Source organism: Ovis canadensis, chromosome 3 (assembly GCF_042477335.2).
Source record: "Ovis canadensis isolate MfBH-ARS-UI-01 breed Bighorn chromosome 3, ARS-UI_OviCan_v2, whole genome shotgun sequence".
Taxonomy (NCBI): Eukaryota; Metazoa; Chordata; class Mammalia; order Artiodactyla; family Bovidae; genus Ovis; species Ovis canadensis.
In genome coordinates, this window is record NC_091247.1 from 226,019,974 (window position 1) to 226,041,391 (window position 21,418).

At 49.1% G+C, this 21,418-nt stretch overlaps 1 protein-coding gene across 1 annotated transcript in view; it reads right to left on the minus strand.

Annotated features, from left to right (window-relative positions):
• Nucleotides 1-21,418, minus strand: part of EFCAB6 (EF-hand calcium binding domain 6) — a 268,456-nt gene that overhangs the window by 10,565 nt on the left and 236,473 nt on the right. Inside the window, exons 27-30 of the mRNA XM_069581729.1 lie at nucleotides 16,488-16,715; nucleotides 8,730-8,960; nucleotides 7,041-7,200; nucleotides 5,404-5,588 (exon numbers count right to left, since the gene is read on the minus strand). Coding sequence (XP_069437830.1) covers nucleotides 5,404-5,588; nucleotides 7,041-7,200; nucleotides 8,730-8,960; nucleotides 16,488-16,715 — 804 coding nt within the window. The remainder of the gene's footprint in view (nucleotides 1-5,403; nucleotides 5,589-7,040; nucleotides 7,201-8,729; nucleotides 8,961-16,487; nucleotides 16,716-21,418) is intronic.

Consider the following 21,418-nt stretch of genomic DNA (forward strand, 5'->3'; position numbering starts at 1 on the left):
TGGAACCTTCTCCAGGATAGATCACATCCTGGGCCATAAATCTAAACTTGATAAATTCAAGAAAATCGAAATCATTCCAAGCATCTTTTCTGACCATAATGCATTAAGATTAGATCTCAATTACAGGAGAAAAACTATTAAAAATTCCAACATATGGAGGTTGAACAACACACTTCTGAATAACCAACAAATCACAGAAGAAATCAAAAAAGAAATCAAAATATGCATAGAAACTAATGAAAATGAAAACACAACAACCCAAAACCTGTGGGACACCATAAAAGCAGTGCTAAGAGGAAAGTTCATAGCAATACAGGCATACCTCAAGAAACAAGAAGTCAAATAAATAACCTAACTCTACAACTAAAGCAATAGAAAAGGAAGAGTTGGAGAACCCCAGAGTTAGTAGAAGGAAAGAAATCTTAAAAATTAGGGCAGAAATAAATGCAAAAGAAACAAAAGAGACCATAGCAAAAATCAACAAAGCCAAAAGCTGGTTCTTTGAAAGGATAAATAAAATTGACAAACCATTAGCCAGACTCATCAAGAAGCAAAGAGAGAAAAATCAAATCAATAAAATTAGAAATGAAAATGGAGAGATCACAACAGACAACACAGAAATACAAAGGATCATAAGAGACTACTATCAGCAGTTGTATGCCAATAAAATGGACAACATGGAAGAAATGGACAAATTCTTAGAAAAGTACAATTTTCCAAAACTGAACCAGGAAGAAATAGAAAATCTTAACAGACCCATCACAAGCAAGGAAATTGATACTGTAATCAGAAATCTTCCAGCAAACAAAAGCCCAGGTCCAGATGGCTTCACAGCTGAATTCTACCAAAAATTTCGAGAAGAGCTAACACCTATCCTCCTCAAACTCTTCCAGAAAATTGCAGAGGAAGGTAAACTTCCAAACTCATTCTATGAGGCCACCATCACCCTAATACCAAAACCTGACAAAGATGTCACAAAAAAAGAAAACTACAGGCCAATATCTCTGATGAACATAGATGCAAAAATCCTCAACAAAATTCTAGTAATCAGAATCCAACAACACATTAAAAAGATCATACACCATGACCAAGTGGGCTTTATCCCAGGGATGCAAGGATTCTTCAATATCCGCAAATCAATCAATGTAATTCACCACATTAACAAATTGAAAAATAAAAACCATATGATTATCTCAATAGATGCAGAGAAGGCCTTTGACAAAATTCAACATCCATTTATGATAAAAACTCTCCAGAAAGCAGGAATAGAAGGAACATACCTCAACATAATAAAAGCTATCTATGACAAACCCACAGCAAACATTATCCTCAATGGTGAAAAATTGAAAGCATTTCCCCTAAAGTCAGGAACAAGACAAGGGTGTCCACTTTCACCGCTACTATTCAACATAGTTCTGGAAGTTTTGGCCACAGCAATCAGAGCAGAAAAAGAAATAAAAGGAATCCAAATTGGAAAAGAAGAAGTAAAACTCTCACTGTTTGCAGATGACATGATCCTCTACATGGAAAACCCTAAAGACTCCACCAGAAAATTACTAGAGCTAATCAATGAATATAGTAAAGTTGCAGGATATAAAATCAACACACAGAAATCCCTTGCATTCCTATACACGAATAATGAGAAAGTAGAAAAAGAAATTAAGGAAACAATTCCATTCACCATTGCAACGAAAAGAATAAAATACTTAGGAATATATCTACCTAAAGAAACTAAAGACCTATATATAGAAAACTATAAAACACTGATGAAAGAAATCAAAGAGGACACTAATAGATGGAGAAATATACCATGTTCATGGATTGGAAGAATCAATATAGTGAAAATGAGTATACTACCCAAAGCAATTTACAAATTCAATGCAATCCCTATCAAGCTACCAGCCACATTTTTCACAGAACTAGAACAAATAATTTCAAGATTTGTATGGAAATACAAAAAACCTCGAATAGCCAAAGCAATCTTGAGAAAGAAGAATGGAACTGGAGGAATCAACTTGCCTGACTTCAGGCTCTACTACAAAGCCAGAGTCATCAAGACAGTATGGTACTGGCACAAAGACAGACATATAGATCAATGGAACAAAATAGAAAGCCCAGAGATAAATCCACACACATATGGACACCTTATCTTTGACAAAGGAGGCAAGAATATACAATGGAGTAAAGACAATCTCTTTAACAAGTGGTGCTGGGAAAACTGGTCAACCACTTGTAAAAGAATGAAACTAGATCACTTTCTAACACCGTACACAAAAATAAACTCAAAATGGATTAAAGATCTAAATGTAAGATCAGAAACTATAAAACTCCTAGAGGAGAACATAGGCAAAACACTCTCAGACATAAATCACAGCAGGATCCTCTATGATCCACCTCCCAGAATTCTGGAAATAAAAGCAAAAATAAACAAATGGGATCTAATTAAAATTAAAAGCTTCTGCACAACAAAGGAAAATATAAGCAAGGTGAAAAGACAGCCTTCTGAATGGGAGAAAATAATAGCAAATGAAGCAACTGACAAACAACTAATCTCAAAAATATACAAGCAACTTATGCAGCTCAATTCCAGAAAAATAAACGACCCAATCAAAAAATGGGCCAAAGAACTAAATAGACATTTCTCCAAAGAAGACATATGGATGGCTAACAAACACATGAAAAGATGCTCAACATCACTCATTATTAGAGAAATGGAAATCAAAACCACAATGAGGTACCACTTCACACCAGTCAGAATGGCTGCGATCCAAAAATCTGCAAGCAATAAATGCTGGAGAGGGTGTGGAGAAAAGGGAACCCTCCTACACTGTTGGTGGGAATGCAAACTAGTACAGCCACTATGGAGAACAGTGTGGAGATTCCTTAAAAAATTGCAAATAGAACTACCTTATGACCCAGCAATCCCACTGCTGGGCATACACACCGAGGAAACCAGAATTGAAAGAGACACATGTACCCCAATGTTCATCGCAGCACTGTTTATAATAGCCAGGACATGGAAACAACCTAGATGTCCATCAGCAGATGAATGGATAAGAAAGCTGTGGTACATATACACAATGGAGTATTACTCAGCAGTTAAAAAGAATTCATTTGAATCAGTTCTGATGAGATGGATGAAACTGGAGCCAATTATACAGATTGAAGTAAGCCAGAAAGAAAAACACCAATACAGTATACTAACACATATATATGGAATTTAGGAAGATGGCAATGACGACCCTGTATGCAAGACAGGGAAAGAGACACAGATGTGTATAACGGACTTTTGGACTCAGAGGGAGAGGGAGAGGGTGGGATGATTTGGGAGAATGACATTCTAACATGTATACTATCATGTGAATTGAATCGCCAGTCTATGTCTGACGCAGGATGCAGCATGCTTGGGGCTGGTACATGGGGATGACCCAGAAAGATGTTATGGGGAGGGAGGTGGGAGGGGGGTTCATGTTTGGGAATGCATGTAAGAATTAAAGATTTTAAAATTTAAAAAATAAAAAACTAAAATTAAAAAAAGAAAAAAGAAAAAAAATCTCATTATAGTATGTTTGATTTTCAGGGATATTATATTTCTAAAAAAAAAAAAACAAAAAAAACCCAAAAAAAACCAAAGAGTTAAAAGTTATTAGAGTAGTGTTAATGTAGGATTTCGTTATTTGGCCAATGCTTGTTGCTAAGTTCCCATATCTCTTATCCACTGTGTACCTGGGAGTGCATTAGTTAACATAGTTGGAAAGTAAGAAAAACAAGTGTAGCCTTGAAATTAACCATATCAGACTTTTGAGCTAATAGGTTCTTTCTTGTAACTCACTGCACCTTTACTCCGTGAGAAATGTAACTTGTTTAATACTTTTTGAGGCTGACGTAGATTAGAAATATAAGAAAAAACATTTCAAGGGAAAATAAGTTTTCTGGTTGAACAGCCTTTATCAAAAGAGGGTCATAAAATGTTCACAGGCCTCCAAGGACAAAAGATAATGTACACAATATTGTTTATGGGAAAGGTTTGCAGAAAAATCCTGGTTTCGATAAAGACAAAACAGATGTAATGTTTGGGCTGACTCTGTATGACTTTGCATCTTTCATTTCCCTCTATGTACAAGTAAAGGTATAAAAGACCCTTTAAAAAATAAAAACAATGGGCCTCGCTTGAAGAAGCTTGGTCACCCCGTGTTTTTCTTTTTTCTCTTTTTTTTTCTCTCTTACTTTATTTTTTCAGGCTGATCCCTTGGAGCATAGAGGCTCCCTGCGTTCGCTTTTCTGCCCGGGTTTCTAAGACCTGAACGGAAAGACGTTCTGCGTCTTCACTCCCTCGGGAGACTGGGAAGGCACCTGTGGCCTCCGTGAACAGGGCAAACTTCTTGTCTCGAAGTTTTATTGGCTTTCTATGTAAACCAAGGAATATCAGCCTCTTTCTCTCCTCTATTTTCTTATCTACAGTATTCTTTCCTTATCTCTCTCTAAATCAATCACCGACGCCGTTTTTCCTCCAGGTTCCCCTGGATCCTGTGGGGGCTGGACCCCGGCACTGGCTGGCACACCATCACTCGGCTGCTGCTGGGACGTGGGGGCCTGGGTAGGGGTCTGGGTCGGGGGCTGCCAGGCTTGCCCCACGCCTCTGGTCTCCACAACTGGGTCTGAGGGTGACTGGCATCGGCTGTGTTTGTCTCCAAGTCAGCAACGCCTGTTCGTAACCATTTAATTCAGAGTAACTTAATTCAGTGTTACGGGTGATAGAACATGAGTGTGGAAAGTCTTCATGCTTTGGAAAGACTTGAGAAAGGCGTGTCCTTAACAGTGTGGTTGACCTGGGTGTGGGTGAGAATCATACAGTTACAAATGACAGAAAAAGGGTAAAAATCCAGGGGCCCTCCAGTTGCAAGATTTAAGCATCTTTAGGGTCTCATTCCTCTTCAAAGAGGCAACAACAGGACTGCAGACAACTCATCGTGGGTGCAGCTTATGCAAGAAAGATCACGCGTCTCTGAGCAAGGTCTGCCGTCTCAGACGCTTGATGAAGGGCGAGCAAGCAGTTACATGTAAGGCACAGGTGTTTCCCTTCACTGTGGCCGCCCCCCCCCCCCGACCTGTGCCTCCAGTTAAGTGACCTAAATCTGCTCCCGGCGGTCCTGTGAGCCACCGACTGTTTCCTCTGTCAACCCACAGAGGTCCCCTTGGGCAGGTGCCACTCAACCGGCTTGCGAGCCTTGGATCCTGGCTACTGGTTCCCAGCCTGGGGTCTCCAGACCTTTACAGGTTTGTAAAGGTTCATACATGCACCGCTTGCATGAAGTGAAACGACAGAGTTTAGGAGGAGCTGAGAAAAAAGAAAGAAACCCAGCTAGCCCGGCCCCACCCCCGTCCTCCGGGTGATCCACATACCATTTTATTCGCATTCTGGATTTTCATTCTCTGCATCAGTGAGGTCTCCTTTGCTTTTAACAGGAGGACGCAGCTCTGCATGAAGCTGCAGTAAGCGAACTTCCCGTTGTTCTTCAAGTCGTACTTGACGAGGAGCTGCTGGCACTCGTCCCTGGTGATGTCCAGGTGGAATTTCTCCACGATAGCTGAAGGCAAGCACATCAGTTCACTTGATGGCGGGCAGCTCCCTCTTGGTTCAATCACAGCTTTCACTCACTCACTCACTCATCACTCATCACTTGCTGAGACGCCCCAGCCGGCTCCTTGCTTCACAGGCTTACGGCTGCTGGCTGGACGGATGTGGAAACACATAGGCAGGTGACAGGGTAAGTGTGGCCAGGACGGAGGGGACCCCGCATCCTGCTGGGCTCCCTCTGTCCTGGCTTAGCCTGCTGGCCCAGCTTGGCCTGGTCTCTGTTGCTGCAGTCACAGCAGTAGGAACACAGCACTGTGGGGGCCATGACCGCAGGCAGCGAGAGCGTGGAGTGGGGTTCCCGCCGCACAGGAGTCGGGCAGGACCGGGCAGGTGGGGAGGAGGGAAGGTTCCATGTGCTGGGGTGTGGGCCTGGCAGGGGCTCCCCTGGGGTCAGCAATTCGGAGGAGGGAAGGTTCCATGTGCTGGGGTGTGGGCCTGGCAGGGGCTCCCCTGGGGTCAGCAATTCAGACTTGGCCCTCTGCGCAAGGGTTTTCAACTGGGCTTCAGAGATACGCTCTCAGGGGTCTGCTGCTGCTCCTGCTGCTGCTGCTGCTGCTGCTGCTGCTGCGTCACTTCAGTCATGTCCGACCCTGTGCTAGGCTACACCACATTGTGCATTTGGGGTTTTCATTCTAATGATGATCTTAAAGTTCCATTCTGGAACACCAGGACCTCCCTGAAGAGACAACCATCGTGCACTTTGAGGATCTGTGTCTGGCTTTCTTTCTTTATAATTAATTATTTTTGGTTGCTCTGGGTTTTCGTTGCATCAACAGTATGCATCAATTAGAGGGAGCGTAAATCCAACCAATTTTTATAAATATTTGAAGTTTACCAAAGTGATAAGTAAGCAAGTAATTATGAGTCGCTCAGTCGTGTCTGATTCTTTGCGATCCCATGGACTGTAGCCCGCACCAGGCTCCTCTGGTCCATGGGATTCTCCAGGCAAGAATATAGGAGTGGGTAGCCATCCCCTTCTCCAGGGGTCTTCCTGACCCAGGGACCGAACCTGCATCTCCTGCAATGCAAGTGGATTCTTTACCCTCTGAGCCACCAGGGAAGCCCATTTGAAGTTTACCAAAGTGATACATGGCAAACATCGAACCAGCAGCGCCGAGCTGTGTCCTCGGCTGCCCCCGGCCCCCGGGCCACCTTCCTGGGCTCTCAAAACCCGTCCCTGTTTATATTCTGCCCAGAGACCGCAACCAGCCTGCAGGTTCTAGCCCCGAGAGTCACGTGTGCTGACTTGATCCAGTGGGTGTGGACCTGCCCGGTGAGGGTGGAGGCATCAGGAGCCCTTGTCCCCCAGATGCTCCCGCAGGTTGCCTGGGCTCCACTGGGAGGAGGGGACCTGGGCCGGGAGGTGGGCCCAAGTGCCCTGGGGGGATGGAGTGGGACGCACCCAGGAACTCGGGGCCGGGGATCTCGCCCTGCCTGTTGGGGTCCCTCTCCTTGCACTCGCGTAGCAGCTCTCGCCAGCAGCCCTGGACCTTCTTGCGAAGCTTGGTCTCGATGGGCTCGCAGTTCTGCAGGGGCGGGGTCCCGCTCACGCTCGAGGGGGTCTAGCAAGAAAGAAAACGGTCTTGTACCTGGAGATTCTAGAGGGATGTCATAGGAGAAACCGACAGATGTGACCCGGGTCTTGAGGTGCACAATTCATAGGCAGTGTTATTTCAGAAGCAGAATGAAAGACAAAACCAAAGTGCTGATGTTGCCGTTTTAACCAGAACAGTTTTGGGTGCAAATATAGCCTTTCCGTTCCTGGCTTCTAGAGGCCCCCACATTCCTTGGTTCAAGGCCCCATTTGTCCTCCACCTTCAAAGCTGCAACGATAGGTGTGTGTGTGTGTGAGTCGCTCAGTCATGTCCGACTCTTTGCGATCCTATGGACTGTAGCCCGCCAGGCTCCTCTGTCCATGGGATTCTCCAGGCAAGAATACTGGAGTGGGTTGCCATGTCCTTCTCCAGTGGATCTTCCCAACCCCTGATTGGACCCAAGTCTCCTGTGTTGCAGACAGATTCTTTGTCATCTGAGCCACCAGGCAATGGTGGGTGGGTCTTTCTCCTGCATGTCCCATGTGCCTCTGTGTCCCCATTGACTAGATACAGTCAGTTGGGCCCCCTGGACCCTCGGGGACAATCTCATTAGCTCTAACTCCATCTGCAACCTTGACTCCCCCCTCGGCAGGTAAGGTACACATCACAGGTTTTGGGGACTGGGATGTGGATGTCCTTGGGGTGCTCTGACCCCCTTGACTCTGATCCACTCACCATCTGTAACACGCTAAACACTCCACTTGCAGGTTCACTGGCTTGCCCATTGTCCCCTATGAGATCATAAACTCCACAAGTGCAGGGGCCAGTGTTCATTCTCGGCACACAGTAGGTGCGCAGTAGACACGTGTTGACAGAATGAATGAACAGCCAGCTCCGTCTTGGATGGCTCACCCCGCATGAAGCATGGAGGTGGTGACCTCTGCTCACATGCCTGGTTGCCATCCCCTCAAACACCACCCCCGCCCCCCCAGAGACCCTGTCATGCTTCTTACAGAGGAAGGGAGACCTTCTGCGAGACTGAGCCCCTCCTTTCATCCCGGGCTGGGGGGCTTGGCCCAGGACCAGGGCTGTATGGTCAGACAGCCTGGGTTTGCCGACAGGTCTCTCTGTGCTAACAAGGGACCCTGAGCCCACACAGGTCCCTCTTAAGAGTCTTGGATCTTCAACCGTAAAATGGGCATTAATACCCCTTACCTCTCGGTACGTGGCCCTCGGCAGATCTGTCCACCCTGGGGGCATCTGTGTTCCTGGGTGACAACGCCCTTGACAATGGCTGACCTGCCCCCTCCCCCGGGTCCTGCCCCCTGGCCCCCAATTCCCCTCTGTCTCTTCTGCCCCCGATGCCCACACCTCCTTCCCCTCCAAGGCAGGTGACTGAGAGGACCCACCAGTGGCTCCTCTCCAGAATCCGCCCCCGGGCCCGGGGGCTCCTTCTAAGACACTTTCTCTGTCACCAGAACCCTTGGGGACATGAAGTTCCTGGCCTGGGGAAAACGTGGACCCAGTGAGATGCCGAGAGACGGGAAGGGACTCACACAGGGGTGACTCCGTGACTTGGACCCCGCTTTCGGGTCACGAGTGGGCGACGACCCTGCGGACCGGCCCCGGTCCGAGACCTCGGGGACGCTGCTCCCTCTCTGCGCCTTGGCTGAGTCGCCTGTGGCTGGCGGCGTGGCCGGCTTGTCCACGTTGAAGCTGCTCAGGAAGTCCAGGTACTTCAGCCTCCCCTTGCAGTTGACGGGCATCTCTTCCCAGAGCCTGTCAAACTGGCAAAGAAGCAGAGGTCACCCTTGGGTCAGCGCACACCCTAGGCAAGGGGGCCAGAAGCCAGCGAAGGCAATGTGCTCCTTCAGTGGGTCCCGGGCTCACGTCAAGTTAAACAAAAACTGAAAAATGGAAAACACCCGGCCGGCCAGCCCCAGCTTCCTGGAAAAGCAGGGTTGGCTGGGGGGGTGGGGGCACGGATTATCCATGGCTTCTGCGGGACATTTTTTAATTGAATTGGGCCCTTAGCGAGCACTTTAAGGCCATTAAATCTTGCCATTAGTCACAGAGACTGAGCTGCAAGACGGAAGAATGTTCTAGGGGAAAACGCAAATCAAACCCCAGCCTTCTGGGTCCCCGGGGAGCCCGGCGAGGCTCCCTCCTGCAGAACAGCCCCAGAGCACTGCGAACAGCCCGGGGCCGCTGTGCAGCGTAAGCCACCCTCAGGGCAAACAGTGCCCTCTCAGAAGATGAGAAGAGAGGCGTCTGGAGGACGGGGAGCAGCTTATGGCCTTGGTGTCAGCGCGGCTGCCGTCACCGGGCTGAGTGAGGGCCCCATGTTGCCGGGACATCACCAAACGACTCAGTGCCACAGGAGCCACTCTAGGTGGCTCGAGGGATTTCAGGGAGCTGAGAAGAATGGTGATTTAACTTCCGTTTGTTTTTTTAACAGCCGCTAAGGCCCAGCCTCCAGCCCGCATCTCCGACCCTGAGGCCATGGAGGAACTTTCCTGCCCTGTGCCTCGACTTGGTCAGAAAGCCACTCGGCTTGCCTGCTCCACTGGGGTTTGCTCCAGGGGCAAATTAAAAGGGACCATGTCCGCCGCTGCTTGAAAGTCTGGACAAGACGTAGTGAGGGCTGAGGAAGAGTAGGAGAACGTTCCAGGCCCTGAGAAGGAGAAACGGTTTAGTTTGGGACAATCTTCTTGTCTAAGCTTTCTGTGCTAAGCTTTTAATTTTGAAATAATTACAGGTTTGCAGGATGTTCCAATGATGATACAGAGAGGTCCCCGGGATCCTCCGCCGAACTTCCCTCCCAGGTTACATCTTATGTAACAACTTCATGTGTGTGTGGTATGTGTGTGTGTGTGTGTGTGTGTGTGTAGTTCAGTGTCATTTATCACATCCAGAGTTGCATGTTGCTTTCATTTTGATCAATGAGGGAAACCTACCTCATGGAGTGGAAGTGAGGGTCCTTGAGAAAGTGGCCACAGAGGCTCAGACAGACCTCACCGGCACCAAGGTCTCCTCCAGGAAAGTTCCCATGGACCACCAAGGAAACCGGATGCTCTTCTCTTCCTACCTGCATCCTGAGGAAGCCACCCCTGTAGGTGACACCTCACCTGGCCGAGAGACTCCCTTGGATGGGCCTCTGAAAGTCATCTTTAAATGCCAACTGTCTTGCAAAGGGGTTGACACTCTCTGGGGTCTCAATGCATGTTTGTTAATGGCTGAAGATCCCCAAAGACTCACATGATAAAACTGATCGGACGGGAAGACCCTTTAGAAATGAAGAGGGACAGGGGACAGGGCGCTCAACCATGTTCTGAGTGCACCCATCAGGAAGGGCTTTATGGAAGAGAGATGCAGCTGAAGAGGAGGGCGGGCTGCCGGTGGGCTCTCATGCCCTCCTATCTTGGCAAGACTTGGAAGGCGGGCAGGAAGAAGGTCATGCTACGAGGACAGAGACAAAGGGTGGGATGTGGCAAGAAGCTGAAGCACAGATGTGAAGATATTTACAAAACAGCCCAGGACAACAAAAGGGGTTTTTCTCAGGCACACGAGGCAGGGCCCACCACCTTCCTGATGAAATCCTGTGAGGCAATGAGGTCAATGCAGGACCACACAAACCCTATTCTCATCTTCTTGTAACTGAAGGGGTCTCAACGGGAAGAATACACATCCCTAGGATGACTCAGGGGCTCCCCTGGTGGCTCAGTGGCAAAGAATCCACCCGCCAATGCAGGAGACACGGGTTCAATCCCTGGGTCAAGAAGATTCCCCTGGAGAAGGGAATGGCAAGCCACTCCAACATCCTTGCCTGGGAAATCCCATGGACAGAAGAGCCTGGTGGGCTACTATAGTCCATGAGGTTGCAAAAGAGTAGGACATAGGTTAGTGACTACACCGCAACAGGATAACAGGGGCCTGGGTGGGCCGGGAAAGGATGGGAGGCCACACGTGGCTCTCCAGTCCTGACAGGTTACGCCCCAGGACACTGGTGGAGCCAGGGATGCAGCTCAGGATGGCGGCTGGGGGTGGGGTGCTGCGGGGACAGGCGAGACCTCGAGAGGACTGGGAATGGGCACCCCAAAAGTGGATTCTGGAGAATTACAGGCTTGTGAGCTGGACGTGAAACCTGGGCAGAATTCTTGTGGTTTGTGAATCAGCTGAAAAGCAAGTGAGTTTCCACGTCAAGTGGCGGAGCAAGGGGCCTGCTGAAAGGCCCCTGGGAATGCAGAGGAGCAGTCAGCGGCCTACTAAACACGAAGGACTCAGGACCTCGGTCCTGCTTCTGCTCGTGAGGCAGCAAGCGGCAAGGGAATGCCACTCCATTTTACCAGCAAGAAAAAAGCCAAATACCTACAGATTCAGAACCCTTCTCGAGCCTGTCTGTGAGCTGAGGTTGCAGGAGCCAAGAGGACTGAATTCCATCAAGCCCCAAGGCTCCAAGGAGGTCCTGACACCCCAGCTCTCATGCCCAGTGGGGCTCAGGAGGAAGTGGGAGTGTGGGAAGAAATCAGCTGAGATGTTAGCAAATTCCTGAAGGCCAAACGGGGGCTGGCGCTCAGGCTGGGAGTCTCGGGCACAGGGAATGATCAAGCTCACAAGCCCTCCTTCTGTGGCCTTTGCTGCTGCTCCTGAAGGGGCCACGTCAAGCTACTGGTGGAGGACAGACGTGAGACACCACCCGCTTCTCCAGACACCCTCTCCTGGGAAGCGAAGCCGCTGAGGGAGGCAAAGCACGTCCACTCAAGCCCAGGGGGCTCCTTCTGCTGGAGGGATCTGCCCCCCGAGCACACAAGGGGTGAGGGTAGCAGTAACACAATTCAAATGAGGCTCGATCACCCACCAGACTGACGCAACAAACCCCGACACTCACAGCCTGGCAGCAGAGAGGTGAGCCTCTTCCAGCCATAAACAGCATTCCACCACAGTCTACCATTCTCCTGCACATGCTGTCTGTAATTCAGCTTTTTTTTTTTTTTTAAAGTTCTACACACAAACAAAAGGAAAACTGACCCATTGCCAAGAGATATAGCCGTCAACAGGTAAGACTCAGAGATAACCCCCAGTGTGGGGATTATCAGACAAGGACGTTAAAACATTAAACTAATAAGATTAAAACAACACGTTAGATCCATGAACTAATGTGTCCACGGATGTAACAGAAAAGCTGTACAACACGCATGAACAGATGGAGAATTTCGGCCAAGAGGTGGAAACTGTTTTTTAAAATGCACGGTTACGTTCAAACACAGCAGAGCAATGGGATTAAAGAGAGACAGAGAAGAGCAGCGTGGCACTGGAGGCCTGGTGGGATGCAGGTGGTGGGTGGGACTCTCCCGGGAACAGGGACGAGATGCCCCCGTGTGAGACGGGCAGTTAGAATGAGGCCATCGCCCACCGCCTGACGTGGAAACAGAGGCAGCTGGGAAGAGCCATGGCTAGCCTGTGCCAACAGTGGGCACCGGATTTCCACGGTCACTCAGGATAGAGGCCTGGAGGCCAACAGAGGAGGAGCCCAGTCTCTAGGACCAGCCAAGGCGGCTTCGGGACCACCTGGCAAGTGGGGGCCATGCCCAGGGTTGAGCCGCCTGGGCGAGCTGTGTGTGGAGCATTTAGGGCCTATCACAGCCGCCCACCTGGCTCCCGTCTCCTCACACCTCACCCCCAGTCTCTCCGTGCAGGGCCTCTGGCAAAAGGCAGCTGGCACTGGCAGCCCCTGCCTTTCTTCCTCACTGGGATCTGGGCCCTGGAGAAAGCATGTGATAATTAGCAGATGTCTCACCCGCACAGAGAGATGCTGGAAGGCAGCGAAGAGATCGCTTTAAAGCGTCAGGGGGAGAACACTTGGGTTTAGAATTCTATCCCCAGCCAAACTATCTTTTGAGGATGAGCATGAAATAGAGAAGCTCTCTGGCTTACTTGTCCCTGAAAGGGCAAGTAAAGATGCGGCTGAGCAAAAGGGGAAGTGGACAGGAAGTGGAAGTGGGACCAAAGGTGAGTGGCTGTGGACACCAGATCAGTGAGGCACCCAACACCCCCTACCCTGTCGCCTGCCCGCCCCACCCCGCAGCACCCCATCCCTGGCTCCTTCGGCCTCCTTATCCTCTGACCCTTGTCTTTCTCTCACACTCAGATTCGCTGAGGAAATCCTGTTACTTCCAGCTCCGAAACACATCCATGATCCGACCTCGTCTGCTCCCAGCCATTCACCTGGCCTGGTCTTTAATCAGATGTCTCCTTCTCAGGGGCCTCCCCTGACTGCCGCCCTCACAATGTATTGCCCCCACCCCTCCCTACAATTCCCCAGCACTGCCCTCTTTCCTGGTTTTTATTTTTTGCTTCTATGGCCATCCAACATACACGTATCTTAACATATTTTGTATACTGTCCATCTGCCCCTCAAGGAACAAAGACCCCGTGAGCAGGGTGTGTCTCCTGGGCCCACATGCCAGCACTGTGTCCTCAAGGAACGCACCCTGACCCCTTGGGTCCAGACCAGCCCCTAGCTCTGTTCTAGCATGCCGCACCTCCCTTTACAGCAGAGAGTGGTGTGGGATCACAGAAATGATGTGCCCACAGGCATTTAATCTCTCTCTACCCTCCTGGGATGCAGCCTCAAGGGAGGCAGGGAGCAGGCCCTCCTTGGTTCCCCAGGACCTGATGTCAGAACTCTGCTCAGAGGACCAGAAGTCCACTCATCAGTGAAGGAGAGGGTGTCTGCTGCCTCTGGGCACTCACTGTGCAGCCAAGACAGACAGCGCTGTGTGCAAGGACACGCAAGAGTGTGCCAAGGGGCGATGATGGAGAGCTGGGTGGGGGAGGTGGGTAGGGCAAAGCTGGGCGTGGTCAGCTCCAGCAGGGAAAGGCGTGGTCAAGAACTCACTTGACCAGATAGATACGAGGGGGCGGGGCCGGGGGCAGGCAGAGAGAGCAGGGGTCAAAGATGGAGAAGGCAGAACTGCAGCCTGGGTGGAGGGCACCTGGACCAGCCTGGGGAGCACTGTCCCATCTCCTACAGAAGGACACCAAAGCTCAGAGAGGCTGAGTGCTCCAAGGTCACACAGCTGGACGAGTGCAGAAGCAGGGTTGAAATCCAAGCCTGCCTGCATTTCTCTCACTTCCTAGAGGTGTCTGCTTTAGAAGCATCACATCCGGAATGTTCAGAAGTGTTTGAGTTCCTCTCCCTAATGCAGCTGCGTAGTCACAGTCTTTAGGCAGTCAGCGTGGGCTGGTCTAAATTGCCTCATTGGGATAGGCTCTCCCCGTGGGGCCCCTGTCTCCTTCAGCCAGATCCAAGTGGACACAGTTCTATGGCCTTTTATAACATGCTTTATGCAGAGCCATGAAGACCTTCAATGTCCAACTTCACCTGCTCTGAAAGCCACTTTCCTTTCCTGAAAGGTTAATTGTGCCAAAAGTTTTCCAGAGATGGGGCACTTTTCGATTTAGGGAGCTCTGTTAAGTCAAGAAAGCTGGCCCCTCGGATTCACGATGACTGGATCTTTTAGAGATAAGTTTATAACGTAGATAAACTAAGTCCTAGAATCTGTACCAGCAGGCTGTTGAACCTGGCCGGACCTGTCCCAGTGTCTCTGGTGGACTCGTCCCCATGCTGGGCTGAAGGGTCTAGACGTGTCCAGTCCAGTGTGCACATAACTTCTGTGTCTTAACTCTGCCAGACTCAGGACCATCCACCTGAGAAGGTTGTTGGCGAAGCAGCTCACGCGAGGAGAAAACATATGGATCTCGGGGGCTTTTGCTTTCTGTTTACCAGCCTGTATGCAGAAGCAGTCTTCCCCAGTATAGCACAGTTTCTGCTAATCATCACCCAACTTAAACCGTGGTACTTATGCCAGACTTTGACGCTTTCGATGGTGCAGTCTGTCTCTGAGATATGTCCGTGTATTTTTAGAAGGCAGCGTTTAAAAGTAAGTGCTTGATTGTGTGGCGGGGGATATGGGGTGGGGGGTGGGGGTGTCTGTGCTGCGGATGGTGAAGCTTTTTCTTCGTAGACCATTAAAATCAAATTCTCTGTTGAGAATGCCAGATACGCCAGCATGTCATTAATTTACATCTATAATTAGAGTAAAATTTTACTCATTTAGATGGAATGAAAAATCTTTATTAGCAAAACCTTTATTAGCAAAACCTTTATTAGTTGGCTCCATAGAATAATAAATGCAACTGTATTAATTTGAAAGGCTTCCATCCATTGGTAGCAGTGGAGAGATGCATTTCAAACAGCTTCACTTGGTGTGGTTGTTCTTTGGGACAGAATTCTTTGGAAAGAGCGCTTAACGTTTCTTAGCAAAAAAGTGATCACAATGCCTAAGAAAAGCTGGCATTTTGGGAAAGTGAAATCTGATGTTCGTATTAGTAACATCTTTAACAAACTCGTTCTTTAGGGTAGTGAGTTCAGCGGCCTGACTAGGGCTGGAGGGTGGGTGTGACGATCGCTCAAGGTTATTTTCAGTCCTCACCCTAAACCTCTGAGACTAGGAGTCTTGAGGTTGGGGTGGAGTCTCTCCCAGCTCTGGGGTCGGGACGTGGGTGGGACAGAATGACATTCCCACACGGGGAGCTGTAGGAAGCGCCTGGGCTAGGTCGGAGAGGAACCGGGAGGAAGAGGGGAGGCTGGGTTGCGTTTGTGAGTGTTCTGGATTTCCTTTTTCGTCTGAATTATTCTCTGGGAATGGACAGGGCCTCGGTTTGTCTGCGCGCAGGAGCGGGCTGGCGGCAGTCCGTTTTCTTGGGGGAAAGGGACGGCCACGCGTGTGTTCGGATCATTGGTGCTCTGTGCTATTGGCTGCTCAGCCCCTGGGATGTTGGGGTCTGGGTGGGGGACGTGGACATGGTCCACCCGTGGGACGTGCTGAGCACCCGCTCTGTCCAGCCTCACCTCCATCTCCAACCCCCACCCCGGCTCAAGTGTGGAGAGAAACCGGCCGTCTCTCTGGATCAGTTGGGGCCCGGGATGATCCAGGGAAGGGGTAAGGGGTAATGGGAGCTGGAGCCGAGTTTAATTTGATTTTAAAAATAAAGGTGACATGACTTGCATTCTAATTGAGATGGTGGATTCCATACCTGTTACAGGAACAGAAGGCTCCTGTGTCTCTTTAGTAAGATTCAAAACAACAACAGTAACCTCCTCTCTCCCCACCTGCCAAAAAACCCCAAAACAAACCCTTCTCATATTTAAAAAATAGAGAAAAACCTTAAACTCTCTATACTCTGGGAAACAACTGGCCTGACGCTGATAACAACACTGCATAGGAGGCTGAACAGAATACAATCCTTACTTGCTCGTCCGTCAGAACCTGGACATGGCGAGTACAGATGGACCGGAACTCGTCCCTGGAGGTGGTGTTCGTCTTCATGGTGTCAAAATTCTCGAACTCCTGGGCGATGGCGTGGTAGTGGGAGGTCACAGCCTTGTGCAGGCGAGCCAGCAACTCCTGGTTTGCCATTTCCTTGGGCGATAAGGGCCGTGGACCTCTGGGCATCTTCTCAGCCCACTCCACAGCGGTCTGGGCAAAACAGAACAGAAAATTGATCCCTTTAGTGAATAATGAATTGCCTTAGCTCTGGGCACCTCAGGCAAGGGTGGAGCCCAGGAGGCAAGCTTCATGAGGAACTTGAGCCAGGAGAGTCAGAGAGACCCAGAGGCCTGACTGCAGGTGAAGATCTGCCTGGAAAGCGGGAGCCTGGGCTGACCAGCCACAGAGCAGGGAACAAAGCAACTGAGCCCGCAGGGCAGGGCCAGGGCTGGGCCTGAGGAGGGCACCCCTCTTACCCCCAGCCATTCACTCACTTGGCCTGTCCTCTGGTTTGCTGAACACACACACAGTGGATGTCTGCTCTGGGTGGTAAGGGAATCAGTAGGGATGCGGATCCAGACTGCTTTCATTTCCAGCCCTCAGTACGGGTTGATTTATGCTCATGACAGCTGTGATGTGAATGGCATTGCTAATTTATTTGTTTGGCCGTGCCGGGTCTTAGTTGTGGCATGCAAACTCTTGGTTGCAGCGTGTGGGATCTAGTTCCCTCACCAGGGATGGAACCCAGGCCCCTTGCTTTGGGAGAGTGGAGTCTTAGCCACTGGACCACTAGGGAAGTCCTGCGAATGGTGTTTCTTTTTGTTGACTGCTACCATATTATGCTGCTGCTCCACTGTTGGTTAAGTGTCCTTTAAGTCTGAGACTTTGAGGCCCACAGGGATTTAATCCTGGTGAGTACAGAGTCTTGCGTTTGGAGCTGCAGGGACCACGGAGCTGGCCTGCTTGCCGAGATCTCATTTTGCACCCCTGGGAGGTGCTCACAGGGCCTGGGGACGCTGTCCATGGTGCTGGGGAGCCCTGAGGAGGGATAGGACCAGTCTGGGCACAGGGCAGCTTTCTGCAGGGAGGAGCGACCCAGGAGGAAAGAGAGGATCTTCTTACTGGATGGCAGGCTGATGGGCTGGCAACAAGCATGTGGCCAGGTGAGCCAGAGGGGCCTGTGGAGGCCTGCAGCCCACGTTCAGTATCTGCTGATGATCAGTGTGGTGGACAGAGAGACCACAGGAAGAGCAGTGAGTTCAGTTACTGATTGATTCTCAACGGCCCTGGAAATGACAAGGGCTTCTGTGTCTACCCTGGGCACCGAGGAGACTGGAGTTGGAAGGGAGATGCTGGGGCTGGGTGGGGGGGGCGGCGACTGAGTCCTGAGCCTCCTGCAAGGGTAGTTGGAAGGGCGAGGCCCGCAGCATCTATTTTCTGCCACTAAGAAAAGGCCCCAGAGGCTAGACCTGTGGTCACCACATCAGCAGGTGGGCTCTGGGAGTATGTGGAAGGGGTGGGGCCCTGGGGTGGCAGGCGGGGGCTGGGCTCCATGAGAACCCAGGGGTAACAAGGCATGAAGGCTGTCCCCAAACCAGGGTGGATTCTCAGATCCTCTGGGCTTCTCCAGCCAAAACCATTAGTGACTGGTGGCTAGAAGGCTGGTTCTTTCAAAGCACCAGCACCGGCTGGATGATCGCATCCAATCCCCACAACCTATGTGAAAACTTGGTCATGACTCAAGTTCAGCAGTTCCACAGGAGTATGGGTATTATATGCTACTTTCCTGCAGGACAGAGCAGAACGTTCCTCTACGAAAGTGTATCAAACATGGGATGCTGTTGACAACACCTTCAAAAGCGTGGCTATACACCCTTACACTCAAACCACAGCCCACTACATCCTTGACCACCCAAAGGTTGACAGATGCTTTCAAATACGTCCATTGGGAGCCATCTGCAAAGTGAATGAACGCCTTTCATTTCTCATTCTAGAAAAAAATAGTGATCCTACAGACGCATCTTACACTTTTTTGAACAGTTGAAAACATGCCTCCTGTGTCTGAGTATGAAGCCCTTTCCCTAAACACCATGACGGGCGTCAGTGGTCAGAGAGTAGAGGGATCTTTGCTGGGTGGAGACTCAAGCTCAAAGTCCATCCTTATGCTGGTCACACCTTTGGGGCCTGAGGAGGACGTGCCATGGGTGAACATAACTGGAAAGAACACGGGTGTCGTGTCGCACAGGGGAAGGTGGAGACCCCTCTGACTCTGGCCCTAACTGGCCATGTGACATCCACACGCCACTGAATCAAGTTTTCCTCAGTTTCCTCATTTTTTTCAGGGAGGAATCTAGGCTTCCATGAGACGGGGTGTGTGAATGCCCTTCGAAAGTGTTAACACACACAAAAAATCAGAAATTCTTCTGTTTTAACAACAGATATGGAAGAACTCTAATAAAGTAAAATGGGCAATCTTAGGTTAATATGCTTTAAACTCCAGAGGAAATTTAATCATTTTCTAGCAAGATATAGATTACTAAATTTAACATAAGTAACATTACGAATAGACAGGTAATCAAAAAAGAAGTGTAAAAAGCTGTTAAAAGAGCTACCATCTATCACTAAAAAGATGTCAGGCCCTGGAGTGGGTGGGTTGCCATGCTCTCCTCCAGGGGATCTTCCCAACCCAGTCTCTGCATTGCAGGCAGACTCTTTACCATCTGAGCCACCAGGGAAGTCCATGAATACTGGGGTGGGTAACCTATCCCTTCTCAAAGGGATCTTCCTGGCCCAGGAACTGAATCAGGGCCTCCTGCATTGCAGGTGGATTCTTTCCCAGCTGAGCTACCAGGGAAGCTAGATAACTTTTACATTAGTCAAATTATTCCAGAATACAAAAAGGGATATATAGTATTCCAGTTCATTGTATATTACCCTAACACAAAAATATAATCAAGAAAACACTTTAAAAATATGAGCCAAAATTTTTTAGGAATATTTAGTGCTGTATTTTAAAAGGGCACACCAAAATCAATTAGGGTTTACTCCAAGAATTAGGAAGTCTTCCTTATAATTAGCAAAGGTCACATATCAACGCACGGCAAAGTTCATCTAACACAATTTGGCCATCATTCCTGATAAAATGGCATAGAATAGAAAGAGCATACATCCTGTACAGGAATAAAATGAACATCTTAAACACAGGAGTATTAATCAGACACTATCTGTAAATGTGTTACACGGGTGAAATAGGCCGCATTTCCATTAAAGTTACAAGCAAGACAGGCAGGCTCACTGTCAGTTCTGCTAGTCACATTTTTAGAGGGTCTAGCCTTTGAAATAAGACAAGAAGATGAAATAAACAGCTGAAAGCAAATGCTGAAAACCAACATTTATCATTACTCTTGGGTATGATTGTACAACTAGGAAATCTCAACACAATTACGACAGCGGCTGAATTAAAGTAAAAAATGAAGAAAACGCAATACCTTCTTTCTTATACAATAAATATAACTAGTTAGAAATTATCTCATAAAAAAGCAATTCACATTAATGACAAAGCTATTGAATACTTCGGGATAGATTTCATCTGAAAGGCATGAGACCTATATGAAGAAAGCCAGACACATTCTGCTGAAGGTTATCAAAGCAAGACTGAACTAAAAACAGACACATACCATATTTCTCGATGTGAAGACTCCATTTCAAAAGAGAAAACCTTTTTCAAATGATAAATAAATAAAACTCTAGCAAAAATCACAATGGCTATTTGAGGGGGGACCCATTAGATATAGATATTAAACTTAATATAGAGACATAAATATGTGAGATTTGCCATGAAATTTTTGGAAGAGGCTAGTGACGATGTTTTTGAGTCACCAGATATCAAAACATCACAAACTTGATATAAACAGAACAACAGAATGAGAATAGTAAGGCCCCGGACATACAAGCAGAACAGTGGACACCTACTTAGGCTGTTCTTGAGAGAGAAGAAGTCTCTTCTGTGACTGAGCCCTGACATCACAAAGCCCATTGTTGCAAACCTACAAAGGCAGCAGGAAGGAGGAGGTGTGGGACACACGCGATGGGGTGCTGCTGCTGCTGCAGCTAAGTCGCCTCAGTCGTGTCTGACTCTGTGCGACCCCATAGACCGCAGCCCACTAGGCTCCCCCGTCCCTGGGATTCTCCAGGCAAGAACACTGGAGTGGGCTGCCATCGCGATGGAGTATTGCTCAGCCATAAAAAGGAACGTTTACATTGTTCTGGCATTTACAGTGCCATTTGTTGCAACAGGGATGGACCTAGATATTGTCACACTGAGTGAAGTAAGGCAGACAGAGAAAGGCAATTACCATATGATATCACTTATAAGTGGAATAAAAACAAAAAGCAGCAGGGTGCAGTGTGGCTCTGGTTGACTCCAAGATACCTTTGGGTGAGGGCAGCCCTCCTAAGCAAAACTGAACATCTCAGTTTCATAAAGGGATTCTCTCTTCCCTCTTGAGTTAACAGCTTCAAAATACCATCCCCCTCCCCCCGCCCCTGCCGAGGCCTGCATCTCAGCAAATGGAAAACGCCCAGTGGCCCAGCCTGGAGTCCTCTGTGATGCGTCCATCATGCAATCTGTCTATCATCTATCATCCAAACCTCCCCCAAACCCCAGTGGCCCCACGCCCAGTGCATACCTGGAAGCTGACTGCTCCACCCTCACCTCCTGGTCCAGGCCACCATCGTCTTGCCACAAATCACAGCCCCCTTCCTTCCACCCTCAATCTGTTAAAAGTACACACGCAGGAGCATCACACGCACGTACGTGTTAGCACTTGTTCTCTGGGCAGAGGGGTGCGGGAGGGCCGAGCCATCATCAGAAGCCAGCACCACTTTCCCCTGAGGACGACCTCTGTAAAGTG